The 11,665-nt window shown below is 32.6% G+C and overlaps 4 protein-coding genes across 4 annotated transcripts; 2 read left to right on the top strand and 2 right to left on the bottom strand.

The window, feature by feature from the left end:
- Positions 1 to 716: 716 nt before the first annotated feature.
- On the top strand, positions 717 to 3,572 carry LOC149094587 (uncharacterized). Its single transcript, XM_089270287.1, has 3 exons — positions 717 to 877; positions 1,100 to 1,220; positions 1,798 to 3,572. Exons 1-3 carry the CDS (start codon positions 852 to 854, stop codon positions 2,944 to 2,946), a joined length of 1,296 nt encoding a protein of 431 aa, XP_089126413.1. The 5' UTR covers positions 717 to 851; the 3' UTR covers positions 2,947 to 3,572.
- Positions 3,573 to 3,929: 357 nt separating this feature from the next.
- hgo (homogentisate 1,2-dioxygenase) lies at positions 3,930 to 6,060 on the top strand. Its single transcript, XM_089270286.1, has 6 exons — positions 3,930 to 4,036; positions 4,093 to 4,164; positions 4,399 to 4,487; positions 4,555 to 5,248; positions 5,316 to 5,624; positions 5,686 to 6,060. Exons 1-6 carry the CDS (start codon positions 4,007 to 4,009, stop codon positions 5,809 to 5,811), a joined length of 1,320 nt encoding a protein of 439 aa, XP_089126412.1. The 5' UTR covers positions 3,930 to 4,006; the 3' UTR covers positions 5,812 to 6,060.
- tsu (40S ribosomal protein S12 homolog tsunagi) lies at positions 6,057 to 6,983 on the bottom strand. The gene is made up of 4 exons (XM_015928188.3): positions 6,832 to 6,983; positions 6,701 to 6,760; positions 6,559 to 6,636; positions 6,057 to 6,479 (listed from the first exon to the last, which is right to left on the bottom strand). The coding sequence occupies exons 1-4, from the start codon at positions 6,911 to 6,913 to the stop codon at positions 6,190 to 6,192; spliced, it is 510 nt and encodes a 169-aa protein (XP_015783674.1). The 5' UTR covers positions 6,914 to 6,983; the 3' UTR covers positions 6,057 to 6,189.
- Positions 6,984 to 7,252: 269 nt separating this feature from the next.
- Positions 7,253 to 11,050, bottom strand: LOC107361048 (uncharacterized). Its single transcript, XM_015927763.3, has 3 exons — positions 10,340 to 11,050; positions 10,007 to 10,177; positions 7,253 to 9,639 (listed from the first exon to the last, which is right to left on the bottom strand). The coding sequence occupies exons 1-3, from the start codon at positions 10,920 to 10,922 to the stop codon at positions 8,987 to 8,989; spliced, it is 1,407 nt and encodes a 468-aa protein (XP_015783249.2). The 5' UTR covers positions 10,923 to 11,050; the 3' UTR covers positions 7,253 to 8,986.
- Positions 11,051 to 11,665: the final 615 nt, after the last annotated feature.

Here is an 11,665-nt window from a genome sequence, read left to right as displayed (position 1 = left end):
TCTGTTAATCAGATAAGCTTTAAAAATTTAAAGGCCTCGAAATTTACGTGATATGTATCTTCTGTATTTAACGGCAATGTAGAAATGACTTGAGAATGTGCTTTCGGTGCCTCTTAACTTGATGGTGTTCTGTTCTTGTGGCTATAAACATAGCATAATATCTTCTATTCATTGCTTATCAGAAAATTATCAACATGACGCTTGAAATCACGAAGATAAATGCTATAACAAGAGCAGGACAACAGGTTTTCAGCGTCTTGGTTTAATATCTCAATCACTCAAAGGAACAACAAATTCTGTTATTCAAGTAACACAACCCATTAGTCAGCATTACAACCTTTCGTTTACCGACCTTTAATTCGTATTTAATTTCAAAGTTTAAACCAGTTTGTTTTAATATGCTTCAAGAATCTCCATTTTCCTATTATAAAAGTTGATTCGGTTGCTGTTTTCATTGTCTTTATAGAAATGTCAACTTCTCTAATTTCAGAGCATATTTATATTAGCTATATATCTTATATTAGCTAATCTGGGTAACATTTATATTTATTAAACAGCCAACAAGCAATGAATTAACTGGTTAAAGCGTTAATTGAAACTTTCATCAAAATAATAAATTTAAATCTCTGATGCAAAAAGCATCCGAAGCGCCATCTCAATTACCATTCAACAGCTGATTATACTTTTGCTATTTTGCTCACAACAGTCTTTTTTAGCTATTGTTTGAAGTTTTTTATTGTTTTCTTTATAAATCTACAATAATTGATTGTTTATTTCAATATTATTAAATTAATCAAAGTTTCATTTTTTGTTCACATTATGTCAAACTTGTTAATCTTGCAATAAAACCAATGGCAGAATCATCATTAAATACCCAGTAAATATTAATTTTTTACTTTTCTCTTTTATTTTTATTTCATGTTTACATTTTGGTATTTTTCCTCATTTTGTTATCCATAAAAGTTGCTATAGTTTAAGTTGACTCTCTCTCTTTCTCTGACCCTCAAATTTCTATCTAATTTTTTTTCTCCATTTCTGTCTCCTAATGCATTTAATTGGAATGTTACAACTCACAATTTTTCTTCTTTCCAAAAAACAGGGTTAAAGATGAAAATACTCAAAAGCTGGAAACAGAGGCAACTTCTGAAGACTTTGATAAGCCATCATCTTCATTTACTGGATCCTGGTTTTCAAATTTTGTAAATGTTGCCAAACAAAAGGTAATTTTGAGCTACCAATGTTTAATTGCATTATATGTGGATTGTTTCACATTTATAGGCACGATTATTATTGTTATATTGACCTTTTATCGCCGTTATTATCTTATTAGATTTTCACCACAAATCACATGATTATTGTATTGTTTGTTACGTACCTGATGTTATATATACCTTATGAAATTTTTTTTTGGTATTTCAAAAGCTTACAACTTGTTAGACTTCCCTAAATAAGCATTCAATTAGCTATAGATATGATGAATGCTCGGCTAATAAACAGATGATTACATATTTGCTTACTGATTGAACCAAACAATGACATGTCAAAAAATTCTTCTCATTTTTGGTATTATTTGTGAAACTAAAAGCAAGCAAGTAGTTGAGTTATCTCAATTTCGTGTGCTTTATTGGATTGACAAAACAGTACGAAGATAGATCTTTTGAAGTGGTGATTTGATTGATTTGTATTGTTTTGTTCCCTTTCCTTTCCTATTGTCATTTCCAAACAAATCATATGATTTTGGATAACCAATGTTTTAACCTTTTTCATAACTAAATCTTCTTCTTTATTTTCTTTCAGTCTTCCAAAACATTGGAATTTATGAAGAGAGATTTAACTGAATTTAAAGATACTGTTCAACAAAATACAAGTGCAGCTATCACCACGACAACTTCATATATTGGTGATACCATTTCATCATTAAATAATCTCAAGGATGAGACAACAGACGTGGAAGAAACTGAGGATGCTGAAGCTGAACCAGAAACAACGAGTGAAAGCAAAGAATTAATACCATCACCGACACATAACAAAAATCAAAAGGAGCAAGATATTATTCATTATCTGAGTAACAAAGCAAAGCATTTATTGTCAAGTATTGTTGATGTTATGATTCCTCATGAGTATGAGGATGATGATGATATTTGCTTTGTCAAAGGAAACAGGATTGTCTCCATTGAAAGAGGACGATGGGACCTGTTGATGAAAACAATTCAATCAGATCCTCAAACCTATTGCCATGAACCTGAAGGTCCTCCAGAAGATTATGAAAATTGGCTAGCATCCTTTAACCTTATTGACCATGATTACAGAGTTCAACAATTACTTTCAATGGAAGACGGAGCAGTTAAAAGCTTCTATGATAGATTGGTTCCTCATTCAATCACCCCAGATGAATTTTGGCATCGTTATTTCTACAAAGTTCACCAATTGAAACAAGTTGAATTCCAGCGGTTAGCAGCAAAAGCTGAAGAAATAGAAAGGCAAGAAAAAGCCCAAGAAGAAGCTGAAAAAGAATCAATGACTAACAATAAAGAGACTATAAAACCTCCCGGATCTGTACCCAGCAGAAGTAATAGTAGTTCCAATTTGGACAAGAAGTCAAGTTCAGTCGCCGAAACGGAAGAAAAAACACTCTCTACACCCAATACAGTCAATAATTCAATGATTGGCTCAACATCAATGACAAGCTCGACTGAAGGATTGATTGAAAGTAACATAACTGTTGGAGGACTTGACACAGGTAAAATTACTAGTGGTGGAGGGTCACCATCATCTGATTCAGCAAAACAGTCCGACGGATCGGAAGAATGGGTAAAAACTGAGTTGATGGACGACATAGTGATTGAAGCAATGAAAAAGCTGGACACCAAATTGACTGATAAACCTAACTCTAAAGTAAAGGATGATGATGATGATGACATGTTATACGACTGGGACTCGAGTTAAAGGTTGAATACCAATCATGATCAAAAAGGAAAGAATCAAAAAAAAGACAAGGCTATCAAATGAACGGTGAATCGCTGATTTTTTGGCTTACAAATATAAAATATATAAATAATTATCAATATATTTCCGCAGTTTAATTTCTCCAATTTTGTTTCTCCAGCTGTTAACGTTCAAGAAAATATAATTATTGTTTTATCTCAATGTCAAGTTAAACAAAAACACCAAACTTTTATTTCTGCTCGGCTTTTTTAATTAATTTTCTGTATTAAGGGGCCAATTGTCTTTGCTCTTTTTACTTTAATTTCTTATGTAAATGTGTACCATATATATTCACAAATACACAGGCATATAAAACAAAAACTAAAAAATATAATGTAACAATTAACGTTAGTTATAAATGTATACTTTTCAAATACTTTTAAATGAACTATCTGACTAAATTACTGTCCCAAGAAACCCTGACAGTTTAATTAATGCAAATGAATGGGCAAAAGAACATGTAATCGTCCGAGCATTAGATTTGCGTCCATAATCAATGCTAATTATAAATAAGAGATGCATGTTCATATGTATCTAAATTTGATTTGATATATAATTAAAAACAGAATAAACTCAGCTTTTATCTATTTGCTTTCATTATTGTATAACATAACAAGTTAAAAAAACCTGCAACTGATAATAATCACGTAAACAATAACATGATAAGAATTTAATAGTTATGAGATTAGAGATTGAATGTTCTGCAATTTCATAGCATTCTAATTGTGGTAATGTAAAAATATCATTTCGATAAGTAATTTAATCGATTGACTCTTAAAATAATAAACATATTTGATAGGTTAATTGATTACTTATCTAAAGTATAAGTTTCCCTGAATTGGTCTAGAAAACATCCGATATGATAACATTTCTTACTAAGCAACAGTTTAAGAGAGAGCGAGAGAAGTGGTAAAATAACGAAAAGTCATTCAATAAATAATACAAAAACCATCAATTAACTGCATATTTACATGTTTCGTGCATTTTCCAGGAGTCACCATTGAAAAAGTAAAACTTAATCATGGTTAAAAGTGAATTCGAAAATTTAAAGGTAAGAAAATGATCAACTTATATTCAGTAGCCATTGATGAGTGATTTTCTTGTTAGTATTTACATGGCTTGGCCAATGAACTGTCATCGGAAGATCCAAGATGTCCAGAAGCTTTGCCATACGGTCAGGTAAGTTTGTTTCCAATACAATTGTAGTCAGAGTTAAGTTAATTTTTATGTGTCGCATATTTAGTTAGTAGAGATAAGAAAAAACAATGTAATAAAAAATGGACCAAATAAAGTTCGATCTTATTGGTACTTTTATCTAATGTTAGAGAAAAAAATGTTAACTTAACGCTGACCACTATTGTAATGTTTTGTTTGATTAATGATTAACTGATAAACTGTTGTTTATTTTAACAGAATAATCCACAAAAATGTAAATATGGCTTGTATGCTGAGCAAATCTCTGGCACAGCATTTACCGTGAGTCGTGAATTCAATCGAAGAAGGTAAGATTCTCTAAGGACAATAGTTAGTGTGTCAATGATGCCTAATTGGATTTATTATCGTTACTAGTTGGTTCTACAGGATCCGTCCCTCAGTCACTCATCGTCCTTTCCGTCGAATCCAAACAACTCATATTAGCAATGATTGGTCATCGTGTCCACCCAATCCAAATCAGCTCAGATGGGCACCTTTTAATGTCCCTGATTCCAAAGGGATTGATTTTGTTGATGGCACTCATACAATTTCTGGAGCTGGTGACCCTGTAGCTCGATCGGGTTTAGCCATTTATATTTATGGATGTGACAAATCAATGGAAAATAAGTGCTTTTATAACTCAGATGGTGATCTGTTGATAGTTCCTGAAAAAGAAACACTCTACATTACCACTGAATTTGGTAAATTGGTAGTTGCTCCATTAGAAATCTGTTTGATTCCAATGGGAATCAAGTTTTCGGTTGCTGTAACTGGACCAGCTCGAGGTTACATCTTAGAAGTTTTCGATGGTCACTTTACGCTTCCTCCTTTGGGTCCCATTGGTGCCAATGGTCTAGCAAATGCTCGTGATTTTCAAATTCCAACCGCCTTTTATCAAGATATTGACATACCTGATTACAAGATTATCAATAAATATCAAGGAGCTATTTTTGAAGCAACTCAAGACCATTCACCTTTTGATGTTGTAGCTTGGAGAGGAAATTATCATCCATCTAAATACGATCTAACATTATTCACAGTCATCAATACGGTCTCATTTGATCATCCGGTAAGAGATGAGGATATTAAGATGAAGTTGACGTGACTTATTTACCAATATTAATGCTTTAATACAGGATCCATCAATTTTCACTGTTCTAACATGCCCATCAACAAAGCCTGGTGTTGCTATAGCTGATTTTGTCATTTTTCCGCCTCGATGGGGAGTTGCTGATAACACTTTCCGTCCACCGTATTACCATAGAAATTGTATGAGTGAATTTATGGGATTAATAAAGGGTAGTTATGAAGCGAAGGAAGATGGATTCCGTCCTGGTGGAGCAAGTCTTCATAGTATGATGACTCCACACGGTCCTGATCATGATTGTTTTGAAAAGGCGTCGAATAGTGATTTGAAGCCAGTCAGAGTTGCTGATGGTACAATGGTAATCTTGAAAGAGCTTTTGACCAATGAATATATTAAAATGACATCTTCTCTTTTTACAGGCTTTCATGTTTGAATCTTCATTGAGTCTTGTGGTTACTCAGTGGGCTCAAACTGTACCAGAGTTGGATCATAACTACTTCAAATGTTGGCAGCCTTTGAGAAAACACTTCACCGGGAAGAAATGAGATGAGAAATGATAATGTCAGCGATAAAAAATGAATGAGAAATTGCAATAGAGAAAACTATTAAAATCTGTAAGAAAGCGCCTTGATGAAAAATTGATTTGGTATCGTTAGATCAATCAAAGATGCAATCGGTGATGATTTATCGAAGAAATCATTCATCGAAAAAATTGTTTTCACAATTAATACTAAATGTATCTTGAGATATAAAACCTAAAGTTTTTTCATTAAACGATTTCAGTTTCAAATTTACTCAAAGATTCATTATTTATTAACAAAATTATTGTGAGCTTATGATGAATCTCATAGCTTGATAGGAATGGAACAATCATTGTTAGAAGATGCTCTCTGATGACAAAAGGATGGCAGTTGTGTTTAAATTTAATGTCGAGATCGACGGTGCTTATTCTTAAGAGGTCCTTTGATGAAAGCCCAGTCAACTGCGATTGTTTGACCAAGTATAGTAGATCCATTCAAATTTTCGAGCGCACTGCTAGCAGATTTAAATGATTCGTATTCAACTAAAGCATATCCTTTAAGAAAACCAGTTCGTCTGTCCAGATTCAAGTGTAAATTTTTTATTTCTCCATAATCTCGAAATTTATCGTGAACATCTTCTTCTTGAGCTTCTTCATGAACTCCAGTTACAAAAAGAATCCATCCTTCGACAGCTGATAGAATCAAAATAAATAAATCAGATTAGGTATCTACAATACGAGCAAATACAATTAAACGAAGAGTATTACTTACATCTTTGCGGTCCTTGTTCATTATTATCTCCGGATTCCATAGCCTCATACTCTCTAATATCTTCCCGGGCAGTTCCATCTAAAGAAACAATACAAGTTCAAGAGTTAAAAATTCATCTTTCTAACACTATCTGAAAACATACCTGGACCGAATCCTCTTCCCTTCTTCCTTTTAACCTTTTCTTTTAGCTTGACAACATTCTCTGAAATCGAGGAAATAAACAAAATTAGACAATTTGAGATAAAATGTTTGTTAATAAAGCAAATAACTTACCATCACCATCATCATCTTCTTGGTGTATCTCAGGAAATTCACTGGCTTCGCCTTCGTTCAGTACAATTTCGTCATTCATCATGGTTACAGACAAATCGAAACAAGATTCAAAAATTCAAACCAAAATAAAAATCAAAACAGCAGCATGAAACGATAGAAAACAAAGATTTTGAGCAGTCAAAGAGCGCCATCTGTTGAATTGTTTCAGCAAACTTGAAAACTCGATCTTTGGCTGCTGATTCGAAATCATTTCATGAACTTTATTAATAGTTAATCTTTTGACACACTAACTCACACAAATTAATTAATGAGCCATATTCCGATTGTTACAAAGATTGTGAAAGGATCGTTGAATTTGACTCGAATTTAGAGACTTTAATATCAGAATTTGAGAACTGAATGAATAATTTTGACACGAATATTTCTGTTTAAATTGTTGTTTTACCTTTTATTCATTTTCCATTGGCATTTATAATTTGTTAATGTTTTTCTCTACAATTTGATTTACATGACTTATAAAAAACAAAGTAAGATATCCTTATAATATCGACATTAGAAGAGAAACAATTTGAACAAAAACAATTAAATTTACTTTAAGATTGGTATAGATGGTATTTTTTCACTAGTTATGATTTGGTACTCAAATATTAGAATAGAAACAGAAAAGATAAAAAAGAGGAAACAAAAGTTTGATTGAGACAAGCAAGGGTTTGAATCGGATTCAAAACATTTGAACTTGACTTAGATCATGCGAAAGATCGACTGATTGTTTGTAGGTTCCAATAGTTGTACAAATAAAGAGGCAAAACATCCAATGAGGCGACAGAAAGGTAGATTGGATAGAAAGTCAGAAATTCAAGAGAGAAAGAAAGAAAGGAAAAAAGAAGATAATCTAAGGAAGAGGAGAGAGAGAAGTAGAGTGAGAAGGAAAAAATCAGTTACAGAAGTGGATCATTAACGCTACCATGAAAATGGTGGTAAGCATTTAGATGGCCAGAAGAGACGAAAGAGAAGAGAAAATCAATTAGATGAATTAATTGAAAAATCAGCTTCCTTTCCTTGTTAAACACAATGTTGGTCACAAACACTGTTTAAAGTTGTTGTCACTGAGTTGGGCCATGTTGTTATGTTGTTGTGTTGATGAAATTGCTGGTGATGTCGATGAATATGTTGATGTTCATGATGAATTGATGTGCATTTAGACAGGTTGGAAGAGACAAAAGGGGATAAAATTAAAGAGAAATGGCGAGGATAAATTGGGATTACAGTTAAATGTAGGTTGTTCAAGGTGTACAAAGGTATTACAAGTAAAGTTGATGTTATCGACTTGTTTGATTTTTTAAAGGTTAATTTATATTCATTGGTAACAAAACAATAAATTTAGGTTCTTCTTTAGTCATTCTCTTTTTTTTGTTTGGTTGTAAACAGTAATAACTAATTTAGTTAATATATTTATATGTATATTGGTTTGGTTATATGTAAAGTTGTATGTACAATAGGCAGCAATGCTTGAAGCAAAGCGATTTTGTTTTTTTTAATTTGTTTATCATGTGTTAATTGCGTTTGTTTCAAGAGAAAAAATTAATTTAAGAGAAAAGGAAAGATTGCAAAAAACACCTTTTCATTGACTTTTCTCGAGACAATTTGACAAGATTACCATGCAGAGCAATAAGAGGACCACATGTTATACACTTTTGTACACATTATGGTATAATTGTATATTTAAAGGGTATGACAGCGGAGAGTGCACTATATTACAAATTAACCACTCATCTTTTGGTTTGGCTTTACATTAATTTAGATCTAGATTTCGTAGTTGAACTTGTTGTTTCTTTATGACGTTAATGTGTAATCGTTTCCCTTTCATACCCATGACTTGACTTTACTTGACTTGACTTGACTTTTCGACTATAAATTGATAAAGGATAGAATTCATGAACCATGTAAATATATATATACATATAATTTTATGCATGTGGATATTTATAAATTAGTTGTGTTCTATCTTGCGAAGTATTCCTATTAGATCAACAATTAACCATTTTTGGATGTTGCTTTTTGGTTGTTGTTAGCTAATAATTGACTTTCATGAATACTTGAAGAAAATAAGAATAAACAGAAAATTTTGAGTTTCAGGTTTAACTAAATCAACTCATCATTTCCGAGATATCTTAATTTTCTTCAAGTTATCACTTGGTTTAATTTTGTAACCCTGCATGAGGCATCTTTTAGCAATACACTTCTTCTTTAGTGTGTTTCCTCCACCAAATTTAGGTTTATCTAGACAATAATGACATTTTCCACAATCCTCAGCCAAGCAGCCACTACATGCTCGGCATCCAGCTACTTTACGTCCTGGATTGGTCCCATTAGAAGCATTTGATTTCTTTGGGGTCGGTGTCGATGATACAGACGCAGTTGAGTCAACTGAACCTTTAGGTGAATTGCGATTGCCATTGGTATTGTTGATTACACTGTTATTCCCCTTCATCACAGTCGGTGAATCCAATTTATCGTCTTTACTAAGAGGTGATGACTTACTCTTGCCATCAGAGACCTCATTTAGATTTGGACTGGCCAATAATGAAGATTCTTTCTTATTGGCTTCTTTAGATGTTCTAAGAGCTGTAGCTGGTGGTGGAGATTCCTGAGAATCTGAAGGTAAAGACCCTCCTCCAGGACCCATGCGTTTCAATGGCTTATTAGCGTTAACTATTTTCATTCTTTTATCGTCAATAACATATGTTCGGATGCAAGCTTGTAAAAGGCATGCTTTGCACCTAGGAGATTGGGCCAATGGACAAGTACCTAATTATAGGAAGAATGATAAAAAAATGTAAAGATTAGTAAACGATAATCGAAATGGTTTAATTCATTGTTAATTTTTTCATTGCTCCTTGAAATCTAGATGGATTAAATCAAAACATATGGTTATGTAAGATTAAGAAACCATTGTAAATAAATGAGTGATTTAAAATTCTGATTTTTTAAAGATTAAAGAACGGTATTTTGACAATTGATTTCCAGTAATTATGTTACAATAATAATTATATGACATAATGATGAAATGAGCTAAAATATAGCAACCACTATAAAGGATACTAAATGAAAGGATAAAAAGATAGGAAAAGAGAGAAAGATAGAGCGAAAGAGCGAAAAAGATAAATGAAATTACCCAAGTTAGGACAATAATAGCGACGAGGCTTCATGAGGAAACGACCAAAAAATTTGGCACAGCCCATACAGGTAAACTGTCCATATCTTCGTTGGACGCTGGCGTAAAATTTGGTAATATTACAGACGGCACATGTAACATAACCTCCTCTGGATGAGCTAGTTCCATTAGCTAAGGGGAGGAGAAAGCAAAAAATAACGGTAAGTATACTGATAGATAGGAATTGTCAAGGAGTTTAAAGCGAACAGGAAAAATTGAGCTCGCAGGCCTAATAAAGAAAGAAAGTAAAGGATAATTTGGACGAAAGAAAGAGAAAGTAAAAAATTCACTTACATTCAGTCTTTGATTTTTTGGAGGTAGGTTCAGTTTGAAAGGTTTGAGACAAAAATTGGGTTGGATCAAGATCATCAAAATTTCCAATAAAACCAGAGGTATAGTCGTAATTGTTAATGTTATTATGGTTAAATAGAAAAGGCAATTCTTGCGATGTAAAAGAATAATCCTCAGCTTCGTCCGATTGATTACCATCACCGTTCATCGTTAAGGCTAAAGGAGCAGATACCTTTGAACCTTCCTTATTGGGTGGTGATAGTGTTGTTGTTGTAGTGGATGCAGAGGCTGATGATAATGATGAAGGTTCAGCAATTTCTTCTCCGATATGTTTTATGCGATAATGTTTTTGAGCCTCAGCAATAGATTCAACCACATTTGCACAGATCATACAACGGTAAACCATCTCAGCAACAATTATACCATTAGAGTCACAAATTAAGGATCGACATCCTTCACGATCGTCTTGAGTTTCCTCGATCATTTCGTCATCTGACTTACCATTCACTTCTATTGAAGGTATCGCTGAAGGAAAATCACTAGCTTCTACACCTTGATTATGTATAATTTCATCATTCATCATCATTAATACTTAACCAAAGTGAAATATGGATTTTAAATAAAAATTTTTAACAAAAAGGTGTTTTTAACAAAAAAAAGTAAGACAAGAAAAATGAAAAAACCAACAAATTTACAGTAAAACTGTAGACCTAAAACAGACAGTAAAGAGAGAGACTAAATTCACGACAAGCCAAGAGAGAAACCGTTACCCTAGATACTGGTTTTTGTAGGATAACCATTACTTTCGCAGTGGCCCGGTTAGTTTAAATGTTTACTTTTTCCTTGAAAAGCGAAAGTGGATATTACTGCCATCTACTGCCTTACATTAATTTCATTCACATTGACCTCAATTTGTAAAGAAAATTTTACCAAATTTTTGTTTGGGTTGATCTTTTTTTCTTGTTTAACAGCTTTTTTCTCTTAAATTACTTTAATTATTTGCGTTACCAGTAAAGCAACAACTTGAGATAATTTTCTCATGACAGATTCTGATGATTGTATGAAACAATGAGCAGTCATGTCTACTCTTTAAAGACCAAAGGTTAACCCTTTTGAAACAAGTTGAAGATTGTTGAAGATTTTTAATTGTCACTATTAATTTAGATAAATACTGAGATATTGAGATATCAAACAACCAAAGAGTAGCAATTGTGGATGGATTAGTCTTGACCATTTAAGATGAATTTATGATTAATGAATTAATAGTTGAAATAAGATTAAAAACACTGCAATTGAAGTCAAAAAGCGCAACTTAAACAAAAAAGAAAC

The sequence above is a fragment of the Tetranychus urticae genome, chromosome 1, assembly GCF_039701765.1.
Source record: "Tetranychus urticae isolate SD_2017Ah chromosome 1, NJAU_TeUrti_SD_1.0, whole genome shotgun sequence".
Classification (NCBI taxonomy): Eukaryota; Metazoa; Arthropoda; class Arachnida; order Trombidiformes; family Tetranychidae; genus Tetranychus; species Tetranychus urticae.
Note: the sequence above shows the minus strand (reverse complement) of the source record. Positions and strands in the feature narration are given on the sequence as shown.